The 22,484-nt window shown below is 33.3% G+C and overlaps 4 protein-coding genes across 7 annotated transcripts; 1 reads left to right on the top strand and 3 right to left on the bottom strand.

Moving 5' to 3' along the window:
- Positions 1-343: 343 nt before the first annotated feature.
- On the bottom strand, positions 344-1,957 carry LOC114190771 (uncharacterized protein At3g28850-like). Its single transcript, XM_028079800.1, has one exon. The coding sequence runs from the start codon at positions 1,792-1,794 to the stop codon at positions 646-648; it is 1,149 nt and encodes a 382-aa protein (XP_027935601.1). The 5' UTR covers positions 1,795-1,957; the 3' UTR covers positions 344-645.
- Positions 1,958-3,894: 1,937 nt separating this feature from the next.
- LOC114190327 (7-methylguanosine phosphate-specific 5'-nucleotidase A) lies at positions 3,895-9,451 on the top strand. Of its 4 annotated transcripts, XR_003605788.1 has the most exons (12): positions 3,895-4,025; positions 4,174-4,315; positions 4,531-4,591; positions 4,714-4,846; positions 4,945-5,068; positions 5,212-5,268; positions 5,392-5,488; positions 6,493-6,700; positions 7,880-7,940; positions 8,079-8,156; positions 8,983-9,070; positions 9,230-9,451. XR_003605788.1 is itself a non-coding variant. In XM_028079163.1 (11 exons), the coding sequence occupies exons 1-10, from the start codon at positions 3,931-3,933 to the stop codon at positions 8,139-8,141; spliced, it is 1,041 nt and encodes a 346-aa protein (XP_027934964.1). In that variant the 5' UTR covers positions 3,895-3,930; the 3' UTR covers positions 8,142-8,156; positions 9,230-9,448. The 4 variants fall into 4 exon arrangements, 3 of the variants coding, with proteins under 3 accessions (XP_027934964.1, XP_027934965.1, XP_027934963.1); XM_028079163.1 differs by lacking the exon at positions 8,983-9,070 and having other exon boundaries at positions 9,230-9,448; XM_028079164.1 differs by lacking the exons at positions 8,983-9,070; positions 9,230-9,451 and adding an exon at positions 7,516-7,576 and having other exon boundaries at positions 8,079-8,340.
- A 957-nt stretch (positions 9,452-10,408) lies between these two features.
- On the bottom strand, positions 10,409-11,837 carry LOC114190328 (transcription factor TGA4-like). The gene is made up of 4 exons (XM_028079165.1): positions 11,696-11,837; positions 11,154-11,434; positions 10,853-11,056; positions 10,409-10,602 (listed from the first exon to the last, which is right to left on the bottom strand). The coding sequence occupies exons 1-4, from the start codon at positions 11,790-11,792 to the stop codon at positions 10,483-10,485; spliced, it is 702 nt and encodes a 233-aa protein (XP_027934966.1). The 5' UTR covers positions 11,793-11,837; the 3' UTR covers positions 10,409-10,482.
- A 2,219-nt stretch (positions 11,838-14,056) lies between these two features.
- On the bottom strand, positions 14,057-22,116 carry LOC114190019 (nuclear pore complex protein NUP1-like). Its single transcript, XM_028078765.1, has 9 exons — positions 21,782-22,116; positions 21,459-21,505; positions 19,711-19,835; positions 18,893-19,088; positions 18,474-18,776; positions 18,310-18,396; positions 17,468-18,214; positions 16,666-17,249; positions 14,057-15,970 (listed from the first exon to the last, which is right to left on the bottom strand). Exons 1-9 carry the CDS (start codon positions 22,047-22,049, stop codon positions 14,482-14,484), a joined length of 3,846 nt encoding a protein of 1,281 aa, XP_027934566.1. The 5' UTR covers positions 22,050-22,116; the 3' UTR covers positions 14,057-14,481.
- Between the last annotated feature and the right edge of the window lie 368 nt (positions 22,117-22,484).

Here is a 22,484-nt window from a genome sequence, read left to right as displayed (position 1 = left end):
GATCTTACGCTGCTAATCAATGATGATATTATGGTAGTTTTTTTGAACACTGATTCAGTGTCTGATCAGCACAATAGAAAGACAAGATAATGAAATAAAACTGAGCAAATTAAATTAACACTAATGCAATTCTTGAGACTATTGGACACGGTATCATACGTTTACAGTAACTCTTCAATGTATTTCAAACAATTAAGAGCATGTTATATTATCAGAGAAACACAAAAGTACTTTTACAAACATATTTCAACTTTTATCCAAGCATCAACAAACACAATGAAATACTCTAAGACAACATGATAAGAAACAGAAGAGAAGGAAGTGATAATTCAATGGCTTCTGATTCAAGCGGTAGAATCCTTTTATTAAGGTATAAAACTAAATACATCAAAAAGGCACACTGAATCTGAAATTCTAAGGACTTTAAGATTGGTCCAAGAACCAGCACAAACAGGCCATGCCAAGTGCCTATCACCAGTGAAAAAATTGAAAGAATGATAAGTAACAAAAAGAAAGAAAAAACAATGCAGTTCCACAAATTTACGTACAAAAACTCTGTTACAATAGATAGAACACACCGAGTATAGAACTTTATCACAATAGGTAGAAAACAGAAGTGTTAATAACTGACATAGTTTTCCTCTGCTAGCAGCAATGAGGGCACAAAATCAACCCGTTCTCATTACACTGAGAACACTGATTGTTCTCTCCATTTTCTTCCATGACCTTGTGGCTACCATTACACTTGAAGCACAGCACAAACCTTATCCCTCCACACGCTTCACAAGGGCCATTGGAGTAATCCATCGGAACCCCTTCTAAGATTTTCTTCAACTTTCCTTGCTCATGCAAACTAAGAACTTCTTCTGCCCCACCAATGTACCTTCCCTTCACAAAAAGCCTTGGAGGCACTAATTTCCCATCCAAACTGCACCACAACTCATCCCTGAACTCCTTGTGCATTGATATGTCTCTCTCAAAATACAAAACCTTAAAACTCTGAAGTAAAAAGCGAACTTTGTTGCAGTCTTCGAATGTCTTCCGGATTCCCCTAAGCGTTGTGGTGTAGAAAATCACAGTGCCATCTCCCCCTGGTGGACACTTCTCTTCAAAGAGCATCAAAGGGTTAGGGTCAGCGTCAAGATCGTCATCTTCCACTTTCTGTGAAGATTCTTCTTCAACTCGGAGTTTTCTCTGCTCTTCCGCCATTCTAGCATGTTCCTTCACGGCTTGCTCGAACGCCGCCAGCAGATTCGGATCAAATAGGCTGCCAGAGTTCAAGTCTGGTCTCCGGAATGATGGAATGTCGGAATCTAACAAAGGGGTTTTGGTTTTGGTTTTCCTGTTGCTGTTACTATCAACTATTGCCGGTGAAGACTTTTTTTCCTCCAAAACCCCTCTCTGTTTTGACTCTGTTTTTGCTCTGTTCCCACTCTGCAAAACACCCTTGTTGTGTTGTTGGGGTTTCACCGGACACGGACCTATGTTCTCTTTGTTGTCACTGTAATCTTCCAAATCCATTTCTTCTTCTTCTTCAAGGTCTTTCATCAGCTCTGCCACGTCTATGACCTCAGGTTCTTCCTGCATTTTCACTTCCTCGCTGCTCCGAACAGTTTTGTCGGGTTTGTTTTCCCGGAAAACGAATGGGGCATGCAGGTTGAAACTCGGAATCTTTGGAAGGAAATCGACGTACCCATCTGAGGCCTTCAGTTGGAGAATTCGATCTTGCTTGAGATACCCGATTGGCTTTATCGATTTGAGCTTCTTCAGAAACTTTCCTTTCACACCCTTCATTCTTCGTGTGAGGTTTTGCAACGGAATTATTATCTGTAACCAGAGAAAATTGGAATGGATGTGGTTGTTTGAATTGGATTAAAGAATAATGATGTGTGGAAACAGAGATTGTGAGTGGATGATGATTTTCTTCTTCTTGGATTCCTGAAACAGAGTAAGAAAGAGAGTGATGTGACTGAGTTCCAACGGCTATAATTTTTGTTCAATCATTTTAAAATGTCTTTCCAGCCAATGCATGACATGTATTCCAAATATGCAATACTTTTTTTAATAAAATACTTAAAAATTAATGTAAAAAATAAATTTTTGTTGTTACCTTTTAAAAATTCCTTTATGATTTTATTTTTAATATTATAATAATAAGTTTTTTACTGTTTTGTGTCCAAGTGGTTCAAAAAATGTTAATAATTATAATAATTTTGACATATTTTTTGTTGATAACGTCCATTGTTTGTGAGGGACCCAGCTTTAGAAGAGTGTATGCATAATTTCTTTCTCACCTTTTTAGGTTTTATTTTATGTTTCTTTTCATAACAACTGTTAAATTTGGCTCTCCTAATGCAGTCTATAATTATTTAATTTTGGTGAAATAATTATGCCAGTTCAGATTTCTAAATCACTGACGTTGCAATGTCAGTGGATTAAGGATGGCATAAAATGTACTACTATAATATTTTTTTAATGTATATATTTTCTTTTACTTTTCATTATGATAATAAAAAAATAATATAATAACAATTACTATTATTATAATTATGAAATTAAATATAAATCATTTTTATAGTTTTATTATAAATATTTTTATTTATTTAATTAAAGATTGTTAACTTTAAAATAATGGTTAAGTTAAAAAAACTTAAATTTATATATATATATATATATATATATATATATGTTTTAATTCAAATTTTAAAAATTTTAATTTGACGTAATTCTAACAAAATAAATTTATTTATATTAATATTTTAATTTGTAATTTTATTTTATTTTATCTTAATTAATATTTTAAATATTTTTTTAAATAATTTAATTTAAAATATGATATTTGTGAGTTTTTTGAGTTATTATGAATATTCATCTATGAAGAGGATTTTCTCTTTTGTGTCCACATTTCATAATTCTAATTTTACCCTTTACAATGTAATTATTTGTTAAATTTTTAACTTTTACAAATTTTTATAAAACTATTTACTTATCTCCTTATTCTTTTTTCTTTCATTCATCAACAATTATTTTTTCATATTTTCTCAATATATTTAACTTTAATTTTGATAAATATAATTTTATTTTGTTTATTAACTTAATAACATTACAATATTATTAACTACTAATATAATATCATGTATATTCAAAAAATACGTACACAGACGCGACAAAGCTTGTGTTTATGCTAGTGAGTATAACAAAATTTTCTACATAAATTTTAATAATTACTTGATAGGTAGAGGAAGAGATAATAAAACTATCTATCATCTTCTATAATAATAAAGGGGACCAAATTGAGAAAGGACAATATTGCTTCATTTTTACAAAAATTGGGACTAAATTGAAACTAAAAACAAATATTGGGACCAAATTGAGTCACTTTGACATGTGACAAAACTGTGAAGTGACACGTGTCAAAAAAAAAATTCAAAAAATATTAAAAAAAATCATAAATTGACACATGGCGTTGACTTTAACACAGTCTAGTTGAAGGTGAGGATCAAATTAAGTCATTTTTAAGAAAATAAGGATTAAATTAAGACAACGAAAAGCGTGAAAACCAAAATAAAATTTCATGACAAATAAAGGGACCAAAAGGATAATTTAATCTTTAAAGTTTATGAATCACTAATTTATCTGCACATGTCAAAATAAACCAATAAACCACTCACTCAGTAGTTTCAATCAAATTCTTGAAAAACCCAATCTATAATCACTCTCTACAATAAATTCTAGCCATTCATTTCTAAGTTGTGTCTCTAATGCTAGAAAAACATTTATGTAATGAGAAAAAAAATAAATAAAAGAAAAAAAACTGTGAGTGGAAAAGAAAATTATTAAAATTGATCAAAGTAAAAAAAGTTGTTTTTGAGTTTTAAAATTTTAGAAATTATTAAAAGTGAAAGTTTTGATTCTCTCACTCACACTATAATGAATCATAGCTTCCAACTTCAAGTTCAAGCCATCATCGCCACCTCTTTTCGCCAACGCCACTTCTCCTTTTCTTCCCGTAACACTGCCTCAAGGTTCTTCTTCTTCTTTTAACGCCACCTCTTTTTCCCATTTTTTTTTTCATCCTCTTTTAACCTGCTATTGCACATCTTTGTTTAAAGTTTGTATTCTATTTTCCTTCGTTTTAATTTGTTAACTATTCTGACATTTTTTTTGTTAAAGGGTATCATTTTCTAGTTTTTGTTGCGGGAGAAATTTAGAAATGGAGGAAGTGAAGGTTGCTTCGGACTTCATGGTGGGTGACCCTGCGTTGTTGGAGAAGAAAATTGATGCAATTCGTTTGGGTGGTCCCCAGAAGCTTCAGGTTTCTGCATGCATTTGGTTCATAATTAATTTAAGTGCTTTATTGAGTATTCCATATCTTTACTTTGTGTGCTCGTTGAATTTACTTGCTGTAGTAGTTTGGTGACATAATAGATGATGGGTAATTACTTACAAAATTGTTTTTTAGTTCTTCAGATTTTCCCAGCGCAATGTGTTCCTATTTTTATTATTGTATTGACAAATTCATGGTACCAGGTGATTGCTGATTTTGATGCCACGTTAACTAAGTTTGTGGTTAATGGAAATCGTGGTCAAAGTACGTTGTTCCCTGAACGTTTTATTTCCCCCTTTTGGTCCCTTTGATGTAAGAAAAGAAATGGATGTCATTCAGAATTCTGCTATGGATCATATCTAATAGAGTCATTTGTGCTTCTGTAGCCAGTCATGGCCTTTTGCAGCAGGGTAATCCAGAATATGATGCCAAAAGGCAGCAGTTATATGAATATTACCATCCTTTAGAATTTTCACCGACTATTGGACTTGAAGAGAAAACGAAGCTCATGGAAGAGTGGTGTGTGAGTTTGTTAATGGTGGACGTATAGGCTCTAAGTTGAATGTTCAGCATTGGCATTATTACATTTTGCTGAAACTCTAAATTTGGTGTATCAGGTGGGGAAAAACACATGCTCTACTTGTTGAGGGAGGACTTACATATGAATCAATAAGGCAATCTGTTGCTAATGCTAACATAGCTTTCAGGGAAGGTGTCTCTGAACTTTTTGAGTTTCTGGAGGTATACTTCTTTGGCAGATATAAGATCTTACATTGCATCTTGATATGCTTATTTTATATCAGTTGAATTTATGAAGTGTAATATAGATATGTGAAAATTCGATTTCTGACCCTGGTTCCCATTTTCTATTTTGTAATTTTCAGGAAAGAGACATTCCTGTGTTAATATTCTCCGCAGGGCTCGCTGATACCATTGAAGAGGTCTGAAAAATCAATTTAGTTTTATGATGGCAAGGTTGCAAAATATGGACTTTATTTTCTCCTCCATTGTTGTAGACGCCTCTCAATTGCAATATGTTGTTTTTTTTTTCTTGATAATAACAGGTCCTAAGGCAGAAACTTCACAGATCCTTCAAGAATGTGAGGATAGTATCCAACAGAATGGTATTTGATGACAATGGCAGCCTTGTATCATTTAAAGGTGATTTTATGTTTCCTGCATTCATTAGCTACATATTTGTTGGTTTTTCATCTCGGTATTCATGTCCAAATATATATTTTGAGGCTGAGGCCTTACGTTAGCGCCTTTAGGTTTTATTGTCAATAGAGTAAAGCAAATATATTATATTTATTTTTAATTATATGTACTGTATCATATTTTGATAAATGTATGATATGTATGTACTGTATCATATTTTGATAAATGTTTCCTTACCTGTGGGAACAGACAGCTGAAAATATTTATTTGATCATGGTACCTTATGTGATGTATCATAGACTTTAATATTGTAACAGAAAAACTTGGCTGAGCTTATGCATTATAGTTTGTAGGGTGGTAGGTTGCTCAAATAATGTGACCACTAGTTTGAGCGTGAACTAGATATGATCCCTGCACATACCAATGTCAGCCAAAGGTTTTCAAAACACACTTCAACCTACTTGAAATCCCTTGATTAATTTGGATCAATGTATTACGGGTAGCTTTCAGGGCAGCAACTTACATTCTAAATTTTCTAGTCTTTATGTGGATATTTTCATCTTAAAACCAATGATACCACTTAATGCTAACTGATCCAAGAGTGTATGGAAGTGTCTCAAAATGTTGGTCGAATTGACACTTATCATCAGCAAGTTCTATATTTACTTTCTATAATTGAATAATGTACTGCTCTTGCAAGTTACAACCACAAGATGAATAAATCTCTCTTTTGCAAATCCAAACCTCTGACAGAAGGTAACAAGGAATTTAGCAACGGCATCCCGAAAAAACCTGCAGATAAATGTCTCTATTCCCAGAGTCCTGGAAAATTCCATTTTTTCTTTAAACTATTCAAAACAAATATATATAAGCTTTCATTAGGATATGCTTTCTTATGAGTTGATTTGGAACATTTTAGCTCATGGCTGAGTTGTCGAAAGTATGTTTTCGGGCACTTAAAGATATAAATATTGTTCTTACATTGTACTTATAAATTTCTATTACAGGAAAATTGATTCATAGCTTAAATAAAAATGAGCACGCTCTTGATATGGCAGCACCTGTACATGAGAGGTTTGGTGATATGGATGGTCCTACTGATGACAATGCCTCATTGAAGAAGAGAACCAATGTTCTCCTTCTTGGCGATCACCTTGGAGACTTGGGAATGTCTGATGGTTTGAATTATGAGACTCGAATATCCATGGGATTTCTGTAAGTTTAGAATCTTATCATCTAGTTGTCTTGGTAACATGTAAATTTGAGCTCAGCTAATGTCTATAAAGGTACTTACGACTGTGACTTGATCTCTACTATATTATTGTGAAATTTTGAGGCCAGTTATCTATATAGTATGATAGATTGGCAGTTTTTTCAACAAATATCTTTATCAAAATACATATCTAAACTACTATTGCTTTTTGTTTTTTGAATGCTAAACTTCTAAACTTGGACCAATCATAGAAGGAATTCTTCATTTTTACTTCCTTGTTGCATCCACCTGCTATTTAGTTTAAAGTTGAAGTGCAATTCTTCTTGGTGAATTTTCAGCATTAGATATTATTGCTAGTAAATTTGTTAGCCTTACACCTTGTTGTTCTGTTATGCATTTTGATTCTGCAGTTTTGTATTATGTCGTCTATCATCTTTCATCAATTTTGAATTGATTTATTATGGATGTTGAGTTAAGTCATGAAATGACATTGTAAAAAGAAAAATGTTAAAATTTAACAAACTGTCCTTTCCAAAGTTTGATTTTGAACACAAATTAAATAGTAAGTTGTAGATATTGACATCAATGAAGTGATTAATGGTCTGCTTGAACAAACTTATCCATTAACACTTTTAGAAGAAAAAAGAACAAAAAAATAAAATGAGTTTGTGCATAAGCTATAATTAACTTATATACAAGTTAAAAACAAGATTTAGAGAAATTGTATAAGAAAACTTATACAAATTAACTTATGCATAGGGTAATTTTAGCTTTTAAAGAACATTTTAATTTCTTTTTTCTTATTTTTCTCTTGTAGAGGGACTTATGAGAAAAGAGGATTAGTTGACTTGAATATGTTACTGTTTGCTGGCACATATGTAAGCGTGTCTGCTTTTATTTATTTTTTAATTATTTTGATAAATTTTCATTAAGTAAAGAAATGATTACACATTAGAAGGGAATTGTAAATTTGTAATTGTAACTACTGATGCTTATAATCATAGCAATTTTTCAGTTATGGTAATTGTATTTTTTTATGTCCCTCTCATCTCCTTCCATGATCTTGAGCTTTTAACTTCTTGCTTTATCTGAAAACATAATCTTTCTTTCCCTAGTTCTTGAGGTAGTATAAAAAATTGAAATTAATACAGATGCTCTACTGCATAAAATTATTGTTGTAGGAACCACAACATTGAGAACTCACTCAGCTGCTATCGAGAAGCTTTTGATGTTGTTTTTATGGTAAGTTGATTGGGTTGATGGTAGGAATATTTTTATAGAATGTTTGAATTAGATAATTTAAGAGTAATTTATTTGTTTGGTGAATTTAAAATGTTATGACTTACAAGCTAATTGGAACTTGCAAATTATTACCTGCAGAATGATGCAGCCATGTGGGGAGTTATCAAATTGGTCTCTCGAATGTGTTCAAGTGGTGCTTGATTATTTCCAGTAATGGTATATCTTTAGCAGTCTCATTCTTTTTTGCTTTATATATCTTAGGATTCCTTGTTATTAAATTCGTATTATCTATAGTTTTAGCAAAAGCTGTTCACAATCTCAAAGGAATGGCATCAATCAGATGTGTAACTGCATGAAATGCAGCTCTTTTTTGGGCAACAAGTGATCTATAATGTTGATTAATACAACAATTGAAATATAATAAAGTATAATGTTAAAATAATATAATAAATAATGTAAATAATCAGAAATGAACGTTTTAAAAATATTAACTTAAAATGTGTCAATCGATAGGTTTCCAATTTGATTGAATTTTTATTTTACTGATTTATACCTGTTTATGAATGCTTCCAGTTCCTACCCAATTGTAAAAATTTTATTATGAGCCTTGAAAAAGAAAAAGAACAAACTGAAAAAAGAAGGAAGTGAAAAATAACATATACACAGTGTGATCTGTTAGACAATCAGAGTTAAAATCCAGAAAGTCTTTAACATAATCAAGAACATTATTAATTAGAAAAGCAGGCCATGAAAATTGTTGGAAAAAACTGAATCTTCAACTCAGGTTAATCAATTCAATTACGTTTCTAATACTACTTAATCAGTACAACAAACTCAGAATGGGAAAACATGAATTACCAATGTAATTGCATTAACTCTCTGTATTTTATTCCATCTTGTATTCCTGTCAATAAAAAGCATCGGCTTTTTCTTCATGCACTGTTACTAACTACACTCGCATATTAATAAAACAAAAACTTAAAAAATAGCTTTTTTCATTGTTGTTGCTGTTTTTGTTATCATTTTCTAGTTGTTACTGCAGAGAAAGAAGAAAAAAAGAGAACACGTTGCAAAGAAAAGTTATCCGAAAAGCATATTTCAATAAGCATTTTATGTGTTCGTTTTGAAAGGTATCACATATATGTTCTGAAAAACTTGTTTGAGAAAGTTCATTTCAAAATGTATTTTAACTTTTGGAATGTTACTGCTTAAAAGACCAATAAAGAACAAAATATGAGGAAAAACGGAACTAGAATATATAAGGTTTTTTTGTGACAATATTGTGACAGCAAGATTCTGAAAATCCAAGGGTAGACACCAGAGACAGGTTGTTCATGCAGAGCTGGAAATTGGAGTGAGTGGAGTCTCAAAAACTCTTTCCACCTTCCAACAAACTACTACTAGACAATCGTAATTATTATATGCAAAATGACACAAAAACTAAAACTAATGTTGTAATGTCTTTCTTCCGCAATGTGTGTTTCTATGCTGAAACTTATGTTTTTGTTAACATCTTCTGAGTATCATTTGTAGAAACACTTTCTCAACTTGTATCTAATTGAGTTTCAAGATTGCAAGCTCTTGTTTGTGGTGTGATATTGTATTAAAGCTTGAGTTACAAATAGGAAATGCTTTTAAGAACCCTGACACATTAAGAAGAAAATTAATTTCATTTAGTATGAGCATTAGATGCAGTTTCTGATTCAGAAATGTAGGTTCTTTTTGTCCTTCAAAAAGCTACGTTGGGTCCAATCTAATACCATACTCAATCATACAAACTTGACGGACCATTCATTATTAAAAAAATTTATATTAGATGAGATTTTTCTTGTAAATTTGTTAAAAATTTCTTTTAAAAAAATAACTTTTTCTGTCATTTTGTCTAAAACTTTTAATTAGTAGATAATTTCTTCGTGAGTAATCATTTCTTACAAAATTATAAAATTTGTAAGTATTTTCTACAAAATTTGTTGTGAAAAGTGTTTTATACAAAAATATTTTGTAAAAAAATTGGTAGCAATTTCCTACAATTTTTTTTCACAAAAAAATTTGTAAATATTTTTTTAAAAAAAAAATTTGAAACAAAATTAACAGAAAATATGAGATTTTTTAATAATAGTCCGAGTTTCACTTTGAACCTATGAACTGTGGCAGTGCTAAATTTTTTTTTAATATTTACACCTCATATTCTTTAACCATGCGTGATTATGATTCTTTCTTCTTTTTTTTTGTGAAGAAAATCCTCTATTTTTCTTTTTGATATATATTTGCTGTGTTGTGTATGATAGGTGATGATTTGAATGCCGTCAAAGTTGGAACTATGGTCATCATTAATAATCATGTTTTAAAAATTGCATCAGTTTTGGCTCAATCAATGTACTAGATTAGTGGATTATAAGTTAAACTAATGAAGATCTACGTATGAGAATAAAAACTTTGGGAAAAAGGAAATGAAACTTTTCCGCAAATAAAATATTTATTTATAATTTGTAATATATAAACTTAAGAATAAACACTTCCACTTTCATATTTGATGGAGTGTTCAAAGTGAGCTAGCAGGGTTATGGAGGCGTTCCCCCAAACCAAGTAAGAATTCTGCATACTGACTATTTGTGAGCAGACCACATAGTTGATGCAAAAATTCCTGTCGAACATCATTCGCCTGTTTAACAACAGACCATGTTAAAGTTTTTCAAACAAATTGTTATTACCACCTTTTAAAATCAAATACCAAAAAACTTCAACTTGATATGATATTTTTTAAGTGATTTTGAAATATAAAAAAAAAATAATAATAGAAAGATACTAAGATGATGTCACTTCAGATTGTAAGAGAAAGTTATCAAAATTTATCTATTAAAAAATCATTTTCCTATAGAAAAGGAATTGGATTCAATGCATGCATTAATTACCTGCTTTAGAAATCTCATATGTTGTGAGGCACAAGTCAGTTTTAATCCTTTGTCACCTTCTGTTGTTGCATTATGAAGGATTTGGTGAAGTTTCTCCATGCCTCGTGCAAGAGCATATTCTACTTGTTTACATGATTGTACAAAATTCCAAATATCAGAAAGTTGCTGCTGAGAACACGAATGTTGAAGTTGAGGCACAATAACCTGTTTCCAGAGCAGACACCATGAAGCATTAATATTTTGCTAATTTTTTTTTTCTCTCCTCATTTTGATTCCATGCAAGAGCGTATACAAGCATTACCTGGAGCAGTTGAGAAGGGCGAAATCCTCCAATCCACCACACACTGTGTTCAGCTGTTGTGTTCCAAGCAACATTGCTGACATCAAAATTTGCAGCGCTAGTTTTCATTTCTGAGAATTCCACATAGTGCTTCATGACAATGTCTATAAGAAACACTAGTTTGTCATCAACAACTTCCTCATTTAAACTACTCCGTATCTCACAAATAAGTCTATTGTGTTTTTCCAACCATCGTCCATAGTTTGTCGCAAATGTTGTGTTTCCTGCGGAATTCTTACCTTCTAAGGGAAACAGATAACGAGCAAAAGAATATTATAAGAAAGTTATTATAAGATAAAGATCCATAAACTTATTAAATTTTTTATGTTTTTTATTGGTATTTCTACTATTACTTGTGAATGTGTTTTTGTTTGAAGAGATTATTTTTCTGTTGCATAATTTCTATAGAAGTTTTCCATTAAAAACCTAATCACTAGATTTTGACAACTAATACATAAGCCGACAAAAACATGGAGCAGCATTAACTATATGATTGTTCTTACCATCAATTCTGAAGATTTCTTCTTTAGCATCAACCTCATTCCTTGGCTTATTTGCTAAAAATTTCCTTCCCTGATTGAACTGGTTGGATGAACCCATGATTTTCTTTCAACTGCTTACAGAATGGAAACCAGTAAGCATTAAATTTCATAATGCATTGATGAGAATGGAATGAAGAATGCAAGGTGAATATATATATTCACAAAATGTAAAAGAGATCACTATTCACAGAGAATGATACCGAGAATATAGTGCAACCCTTTTGTCTTTTTTTTTTCCTACATAATACAAACAAAACCCCCACTTAACACGACACGACAACATGTATTATTAACCATTTGATATGATCATACATTTGTTAGATTTGATGAATATTTAGGAATGTACCAACCATTAACCACCATCTTAGTACACTTTTGGCCTTTCAAACCATCATGGGACAAAAGTAGTGATGTGGAAAATCTGTACTCTATCATGGTTTTTACACCAATAATTCCATTTCGAGGAGGTAGATTCCCATTGAAACTACTGATGTGTCTCCGACTCTGTCTCTTTCTCCACCTTTTTTTATTATGCAGGTATCATCCAACGTTGTCTAGATTCTTGAACCGTCACTGAATCTTCTTTCTGCCATTAAATAAATAAAACTTGTTAATCTTATCTCACGTGGAGAAAAGAAAACACCATGCTTTTCATAGTGTGGCATCCTTCTTGAGTAAGAAATTACATTTTTAAATAACAAGCAAATAGTGCATATTTTTGACAGTATAAAATTTTAGAGGAGGGGTTAATGGAAGTTTGAAACTGTTATATCATGTCGAAATTCTATTTTATTTCACTTGATCAAGTGAAACAGAAAGGAAGAAACAAAGCTTTTATCAGAGAAAATTAAAAGTTGATGCAGACATTCACCTAAATAGACAAAGCCACAACCTTGGTGAAAGGGTACTAAGTTGTGAGACTTAGTTTTACATTGTTGGAGACACTAGAAAAGTGTTATTTGACAAGGGTAAACAATGGTGGAGTAAGTAATACCTCGTGTTAACGATTTCATAGTTAATATACTAAATAAAGAACTTTTAATTGCAAAATTGCTTTTGACATGAAATATTCAGGTCTTTATTTTCTACCAAACTTCCATGTGTAAATGTAACTAGTGGAGGAACATGATTGAAGATTTAGAAGAGTGGATTAACTTTTCGAACTTTTTTTCACTGTTACTGAGTATATAGTGTTGAAGAGGTAGTGTGGTGCTTACCCCATTTTGCTTGGGTTTTAAGAAAAAAATAAAAAAAATGTATCAACAACATTTTAATAAAATATTATTCAACAATTTTTTTTAAATTAAAAATACACATTTATTTCATTTACTTATATTATGTTAAAAATTGAGTAGTTCAATATTTCAACGAGAGCTCTACAAGAAACTCAACGAGAAGTTTTTCCAAAAAAAATCATGCGTAAGAGTTAATAATATATTAAAAATTTAAATATGAGTCAAGAACTCACATTAATTAAAAATAAAAAAAAAATTGAACAGTATATAAGAAAAAAAACTCGTAAACTTATTATCTTAACATTTTATATTAAAGTGATGTTAATCTTTTATGTGAATTGAACTCATGCATTGGTATTATCTCTTTATAGTAAATCTTTATGGAAAGACTCATGTGAAATCAAAGTTGAAGATTCCTCTTGGTTAATATGCATGTGAGAGATGCCTATGACTATGGATATCCACTTTGATTAGTATGCATGTGAAAGATGCCTATGGCTACATATATCCTCCGATCGGTGATGGAGAAGGCAATAGGTAGTAGGTATCATGGTGCTATTGAGTATAAGCATGAAAGTGCTGGAGAAGTCGAGGGAGTGAGGTAAAGGTTCCTCTGCCCCATAGTCATGTTTACAATAACAGTAAAGGTTAAAAAATATTATTAATAATGACATTCATCTTTGTTTTTGTTCCTATATGAAGGGTTTTAAACTAGTCCATGTACATGCAATTGATTTTAACATTGTCCCGCTGAGGGTTGTTGTTTTAAGATCGTGAGAAATGCATGCCACTTATTACGGTGCATGGGGACTAAATTCATAGAACAAACACAATATAAAAGGAGGGTCTAATTGCATGCCAGTACCTGTCATCAATAGAAATTAGAAATATAGCACTCCATCTGTTGCATGACACAATTTCAACAGAATAATAACAGATAATGGGGGCATAATCTGTTGTATGATACACCTGTGACTCCACAACACGACAGCCTTCACTTCTGAATGTTTCTCATTTGCATGGATTTTTTTATCTTGTTTACTTCTGCCGAAAACGTAACACCTAGTCTTTCTTATAATTTTATCGGTTTCTAAACAAAAAATAAATTAACATTTTATTAAAATATATGGCAAACAAGACACAAAATGCCTATCGGTAATAATCATTTCACAGATTGCTCCCTGGAACTGTGAAGTTACAACCATCTAACTATACATTGACTCTAATTCTGGCTATATTACAAGTAGCAAGGACACAACGATCCCTGTGAATATCATCCCAACTAGCACAGCATATGTTTCTTTCATACCATATGCTATTACAAAATTGAGTATAGAAATGCAAAGAACACGGACAAGCTTGTATTTGCTGATTAGCAATAGCAAATCTTGCCCAGATTGCCAAGTGAGCAGCAATAACCGGCAATTACTCTTTGAGAACTTATTTACTTCTTGCACAAAATGTGTAGCCCCGAGTACTGATAGAAGGCAACCATTTTCATAAACAATGGTCCTACTTCTTTCGCTGTTTGTGTTTAACTTTCACAATTCTTCGGCCGGATTTGTCACCACCACCTGTGCCCAATGAGAAACTCCCTCCTAGACTGCCAGAAGTCTGAAAAGAAGGGTTCTGCGGAGCAATATTCTGTTGACTACCAAACTGGAAAGAACTAGCTACCGGTGGAGATGATGCCCCAAATACAAAATTTGATTGAAGTGGGGCAGGTTGCTGACCAAATACAGAAGTGGCAGGTGGAGTTGCTTGAACTGTATCCTCAGCCATACCATCTTCCATACTCATCTTCTGACTATTACCAGGAGCTGAGCCAAATGCAAAGGTGGGAGTAGGACTTCCAAAAGCATGCTGTGTTGAGGTATTTGCTGCAGCTGAAGTGAATGAAAATTGAGGAGTTGATGCACTGGAGGTAGATAAAAACATTGTTGGTGAACTGACAGAAGCAGTGGATATTCCAAGGGAAAGTCCAGATGAAGACAAAGATGACGAATTAAATTTGGAGCCAAATGGAGACTTGCTGGGCTGCCAACTAGACCCAAATAAAGCAGAACTTGTACTAGTATTGGAGCTAAAGGAGTTTACTGCTGAAGAGGAAGCCGAGGTGCTAAGTCCAAAAGATGTGCCAGAATTTAAAACATTTATGGCAGGACTAGAGGAAATTAATGAACTCCCAGAAGAAAAAGAAGGGCTGGATGAAGGAGATGAAAAACTGCTCAGAGAAAAAGTTGTGTTCCCAGTTAACCCATATGATGGGGAAGATGCAGATGAACCAAATGGAATTGACTGGGTCTGAGTAGAGGCTTCTAACCCGATGGTGGTAGAAGCCTGGGCACCATTAACAGAACCACTGCTAGCACCAACAGAACTTGACTGGCTATTTACAGTTTTGGTTGCCGAAGAGCTGAAGCCAAAAATACTATTCCCTGCAGATGAGCTACCAAAGGCAGTGCTGCTAAGACTACCAGTTCCTGCATCCTGACTGCTTTTAGTTTCCAACGGCTCTAAACCAGAAGATGATAGAGGTAAGCTTGTTGATGGGACAGGAGAGGATCCAAATTTGAAAACGGGAGTTGTAGGATAAGAAGATGCCACCACAGGGGTAGAAGAACTGTTATTACTTGATGCCATTGTGCCAGTCGTCATACTTGCAATGCTACTGCCATTAGAATCTGCCATGGCACTAATGGCACTGCTTTTGGCAGCAGATAAACTGCTGAATATATCCTGACTGATAAAGTTACCAGATACAGGGGCTGGAAAAGAAGAAAACGAAGGGCTTGAAAGAGACCCATTATTTTGATTTGAGTTGTGGCCAACATTGAATATACTCTTGGATGATGTAAAAAATGATGTTGATGCGGCAGATGAACTAGCAAGTTCTGATGCCCAAACAGAAGATCCAGTATCATTAGTAGTCTCAGCATTACCATTATCAGATTCACGAACCTTTGGCATAGAATCAGTTGTACCAGGAACAGTAGTTGTGCTGCACATGAAGGAAACACATTTAGCACATGAATCAACTTAATACTTAACTGAACACTATGTGATGCCAAATATTTCTCCAGTTTCAATTGTCCAATGGAAAAAAAAAGAGTAATAACAATTATGACACATCCCAGAAATCAAACAACAATATTCTCAATGGTTGAAGACTGTAAAGTAAAGGGGAATGGAGGTGATGCAAGTAAGTTAAGTAGAGGAAAAAGAATCTAATGATTCAAATGTAAAGGGGCGTAGTCCAACAGAGGGGAACATGCACAAGTTTTCTACATGGCTGCAAACTAAAATAAAGCTTTTCCCTTTCTGTTTTTCTGCATATTGACCAGAATACTATTTCAAAGGAAACCAAAGAAAATCCAGAATTTAGACTAAAATATTTACTCATCAAATAGAAAAGCCATCCCCATAGTCAAAACAAAAGGTGTTGACACTATTCAAAAGTCACATGATATACAGATTACATTAAAGTCAAAAGCACAAAAAACAGTTGAGAGGCAAAAACCCATTTAAATATTATCTATAACTCGAAAGGCAATAGTATCTATGGCTGTTGTTGATAACCTTGGTCATAAATATTGGGAAAAGTAAAGGAAGAATGGTAAAAAAACCAAAAATTCATCATAGATGTGCACAGAATTGAAGGTTTTTCCAAAACCACAATAAATTATATAGACCAACCTGATTGAACTTCCCAGGTTTGAGACAGAAGCACTGAATTTCAAAAAAGATGGTTCAGCACCAACGGATGATGAAGCAGTGAATGGCGCTGGAAGAACCTTGTTTACATTTTTATTGGAGCCAAATTTTGCCAGTGGAGCATCAGCAACATGATCCTTTGATGAGACAACTTTTTCCAACCCAAACGTAGGACTTGATTTGGTTATCTCCTTCGGTGGAGCACTAGGAGCTGTGAATTCTTTCGACGAAACCACTTTATTTTCAGATATAAACAAGGGAGCTTTAGCAATTGATCCATTTGGTATAGCCGTAACTTGCTTGTAGGTTGGATCAAGGATAGATGATGTCCTAAAGATAGACACATCAACTTTTTCACCAACCTTGGATTTATAGGCAGTTCCAATATGAGCCTTACCATCTATTGTAGAAGTCTTAGATATTGCTGATGGATTCTCCTGTTCAGTTGCTTCAGTACCAGAATTAGTTTCCCCCATCACAGCGGTGGAGCTTGTGATTTCTTTCTCAAGAGAAAAAGAAGAGACTGCTCCATTTGGATAAGCATCATCGTCCAGATCCAGAAAATCCTTTTATAACAAGAGAACAAGAAACAAATTAAATACTATCTTAGGATACAAATTGCTGTAAATGGAAGCACCAGATTGCTTTAAGCAACATGCCAACAAAAAGGTAAGTCATGCGGACATTCCTGCTAAGCTAACGTAAAACAACACAAAAATAATGTTTTAAATCATGACAACTACAGAAACCAACCAAATGGTTAACTATAAAAAAAGTCTCATACCTCATGGGCACTCATATGGAACGCCCTCTTCTTTCGTGGCAGATCTGAAACAGATTTTATCATAAAAGAACCACCAGATTTTGCAGTAGACAAGACTTTATTACTTGCGTTTGTAGCATCTTCAGTTGTTATGAGTGGAAGTAATCCATCGGTAGGAGCAACAAGCTTCAATGGACCATTTTCAACCTCGCCTCTCTGAGAATTTAACTTCTGATTCTGAGTACTAGCTGACAAATTTCCAAACTGGCCATCTAATTTATTACCATGCATATTGTTCAGCAATTTTGATGACTCTACCATTTCCATGCTTCGAAGAGCCTGTCCACGTAGCATGGAAGGCGACAACTTCGTTTGTGAATTATCATTCACAATTGTTAGCCTTGATTCAGATGATTTTTCCTTTGGAGAAACCAATTTATCTAGTTGCTGCAGTATTTTTGAAGCCATTTCACTAGATTTCGAGGGCAAAGGGGGAGAGCTCAAACTAGGTATAGTGCTGTCCACATTTTCTTTGGATAATTTCATATGGCTATGCTTAACTTCATCCAGCAGAATCGGCTTCTGTATGGAAGACCCTTGCTGTGAAATATCCACAACCATTTGGTTCCTATCTAGGGACAAAGAGCTACCAGAAATAAGTGAGCTTGAGCCTTTAGAATATAGAAGATTAGACTTCTGACGAATACGGCGAACAGGACCAACAGATCCTATATCATTATCCAAAACTGAACTTCTACGTTTTACTGCCTGCAAAATTAAGAGAAACACAGCACAACAATCTATTAACCTATCTTAAAATATAACACAGAAAGACAAGACATATAACTCACAAGTACTCATACCCCTGGTTTAGATCCAGAAAGCACATCATGATTCAATGCAGACTGACTTGACGATGATGGCTCACCTTCAACAGCATGCTCACCACCCTGTAAAACAAAAACCATATCATAAAATTGATCTTAGAAACATTATTATACAAAATGTTATTCAGAACCAAACAAACCTTGAGCGTGGATGTTGGATAAATTCTAGCATATGGTGTTCGCGCCATATTATATATTGCAGATCTTCCACGAGGTCTTGAGGTCATAAAACCATTTTCATGAACTGCAGCATATTTAGTAGTCCTAGGCACAATGGTCATAATAGGGGATTTAAGAGGAAACTTTTCCCTGTTTACAAGAGTTGGATCCTCCAAGAGCGCAGATGTTTGAACACCTAAAACAGAAGAGGATACTTTGGAATGCCTGCTACCCATGTAAGACTTTGCAAGCTCCGCAGGTGAAGCAACATCTTCAACAGGAATCTAGGGGCAATACAAAGCAATGTGCGAGATAGAGCGGAAAGAGAACATTAATTTATAATCCACGAATACATCCAAACATATATGTAAAGTAAGACTATGAAGGCATGTTCTCATACACTTGAAATAACACGTGGGGTTACAACAGCAGTATTTTCAATCCCATTTTCTAGTGCCGGTGTTTTGGGATATTCCTTTTGTCCACTTTGCAGCATTGGTTCTGAGAGAACCACGCCTTTCCCCTTCTCTTCCTCCCTAACAGGTGCATCCACAGTTCTTGAACGCATAAGTGCGGTCAAATAATCAATCTCAGATCTATGGAATAACAGACAATATCAGACCTTAATCAAAGAAGAAGAAAAATATCACAAGAGGTATACTATTACCAAAGTAACTCAGAATGCATTCATTGGTTACAGAAAACAGGAAGAAATACAATCAAAATTGATTGCAACATGGACTTCACAAAACATAAGAATTAACATATTTAGTAAAAATTTCACAAAGCAACAACAAATATATGAAAAAGTGGATTATCGAGGCAATGTGAAGAGCAGATTGGTTGTCACAAATACATTTTATCTCCCCTAACAACTCCTACTTTAAAATTTTTTAAGTGATTTATTAAGCCATTTTATTTCATATCTTGCAGCTGCAACGGCCCATCATTCAACCTCTGCACTGCATATATCAAATATATTATAGTCCTTACTTCTCTATGAAATACCTTGAAGTGGAATATCTATATCAGACAGTGGTGGCACAACATGTTATGACTTGGGTAATTGTGTCTTGAAACAACAAACCCGCATATTAATAACTATAGAATATATAATAGTATCATAGAAAGCTAATCACACTCAAAAGCTACAGATATTAATGTGCTACATACATATCTTATTTCTATTTATTCTAACACACGTGAAGAAATACAAACCTGCTGAAAGTCTTCTGTTTTAATAGTTTCTCAAGTTCAGTTAATCCACCCTCATCAGAACAATTAATTTGAATATCACTTTCACCAACAGGTACTTGTTGCAGGCCAGAGGAATTCTTTGCAACCTGTTTCACAAGTAACATGATGACAAAGCAAAATGGAAACAAATATGAGAACTATTTTGCCAACCAAAACAGAGCATTGCAGCTCGAATGCTCTATATAGTCAATATAAATGAAAAATATTATAAGGCACTGCAAGTAACTCAATGAAATAGTTTACCAATATTACTTAATGATTTTATACAAAACACTTCAAGCATACCTCTACATACACAATGTAGGTCATTTCATGATATAAGTAAACCACCTCAAGACATGAGGGAAATAAAATATCAGGAGGGTATCAAGCATAGAAATCACCGGTAACAGATTGAGTCAATCACATAACAAAGGTGCTACCCCCAAATAAAAGAAACAGTACAGGAACTGGTAGTGAATATAATAAATTACCCATCTAGTAAAAAATTTATGATTACTAGTAATCATATCACGGCATACAAATTAATTTTTAGCAATCCAAAAATAATGCTTTAAAGCTTTTAATAACTACCCTGTGTAACTTGCCTAAGCTATAGATACTATATAGTAGTATATGTTAAAGGAGAGATGTTGAGTAGTGCAGACTAAAGAATGGAAGAAATTTACAAAAGGGAAAAATATATTTTCCTGCAGCTTAGTTCAAACAAAATTAAGCAGCATTTTCTCAAGAGCACAAATCTATCAATAATTCAAACTTTTTAGACATTCTATATATAATAAGTTCAAAGCATCATTGTCAGATTTCAACTTCTATCATTCCAAATATATACGAGTCAAATTCCCTTAATCTCTTTGGAAAAAAGTATTACAAGAATAAAAATCAGATATACTGCAAAATCATTCAATTTACTGGAATAATACATGAGTAGCTTAATGTTCATTTGTTTCAGCTTTCTCTAAAGGAAAAAAAAATTAACAGTTAGAAGGTATATTTAAAAAGCTGTATTAATTGAGTGTTTTTGAAAGAAAAATAATAAATAGTGTTTTGGTTTCACATAAACTAAAAATAATAGCTTCTGGCAAAACCTCTAAAACCAGTGGTTTGCAAAATTACATTTTTTAAGTTTAAAACAATCGAGAAATTGACTCCTTGAAAAGCAAGGTGTATATTACTTAAATGTCAGCTAGCATTTCCCTTCATCACCATGGTACTTGGTCTAAGCTGGACAAATCAATTTTTCAGGAAAAAGGTTTGCAAGCTCTAGCCTACAAGTGATGCCACCAATCATATGCCCTTATGTCCAAGGAATATACCACATGTCATTGACAACCACAACTTTGAGAACATCACACAAGAAACGTTAACAGGGGCCCTAATTTGTTACCATCCTCCTAACTACGCAAATCCTGGATTATAACATAATATGAACAAGCTAAAAGAGGCATATTCTGGTTCTTAAAATAAAAGCCCTAACCCCACAACAATTGAACACACTTGAAGATAAGAATGGGGAAAAATAGAGGTGTAAGCATCTATTTGAATGCTTTATTGCAAAAGAAATTAGGAATTGTATCTGAATCAAACTATGAATCAATCAACCCATAACATTTTTGTTCACATAAAATATAAAAAATGACACCCAACAAGATATAAATCTCCAAGCAATACAAAGGGTACTATAACAGGCAGGAAATATGTATACTTACAACGACAGCCTCTTCCTGACTATTGTTCTTCACTTCCTGTTCCGTCTCTGCGCCCACATAACAAAATCCATAACATGCATGTCAATTGTAATTTGTTCTCAAATAAGCAAAGAACAACACTTAACACGAATAAAAAAAAAATCTCAATTGGCTCACAGAGCATTCCATCTAAATAACAAGAATATTAGTTAAACGATCTAACTCCAGCATTGTGCTCTACATATGAAGCACTAACGAAAACGACAAATTTACAATTAATTATCATAATCCCGACAAGTGAAGCTTCCAATAAACCCCAACAACCAAAAATAAATGGCGGGAACCTGGAGGAGGAGGAGGAGGAGGAAGGCGCTTGCGGAAAAGGGAGGAGAAGAGAGAGTGAGCGCTGTAAGTGATTAACCTCTGAGCGGGATCCAGAAGCTTGGAGAACCAACCATTGTTGTTGTTGCTGTTCCTGTTAGGGTTTCTGAGTGAGGTTGGGGGGCGATCGTACGGCGTCGTTTGGATCCTGCCACGGAAGGGGCGTTTGCGAAACTTGCCTCCTGCTCCTGCTCCCCCTTCGTATCCCTTCTTTTTCTCTTCGGTCGCCATGGCAGTGATTGGGGAATGCGAGAGCGAGGGAGAAAAAATGCAGAGTGCAAAGTAGGGTTTTAAGTGTAGACAGAGAAACAGAAGAAAAGGTATATACAATACACATTAACAAAAAATAAAATACATCGTAAATCCAAAAAGAAAATAAATGATTAAATAATTACTATGTATAATAAATAGATAAATATTCTAATATATATATATATATATATATATATATATAATACATAATAATTAAATTAAGGAAAAAAATATAATTAACTTTTCATGCTAATATTTTCATATCATTCTTTTTTTATTCATGTTTATTTTTCATATATATATTTTGAGTTTTCTTTTCCTATAAACACTAATTACTTGTGCATAATCCATAAAAATAATGATGACAAATTTTTAATATTGCCTATTTGTGTTTTTATTCATATTCATGGAAGA

Source organism: Vigna unguiculata, chromosome 7 (assembly GCF_004118075.2).
Source record: "Vigna unguiculata cultivar IT97K-499-35 chromosome 7, ASM411807v1, whole genome shotgun sequence".
Lineage (NCBI taxonomy): Eukaryota > Viridiplantae > Streptophyta > Magnoliopsida > Fabales > Fabaceae > Vigna > Vigna unguiculata.
Note: the sequence above shows the minus strand (reverse complement) of the source record. Positions and strands in the feature narration are given on the sequence as shown.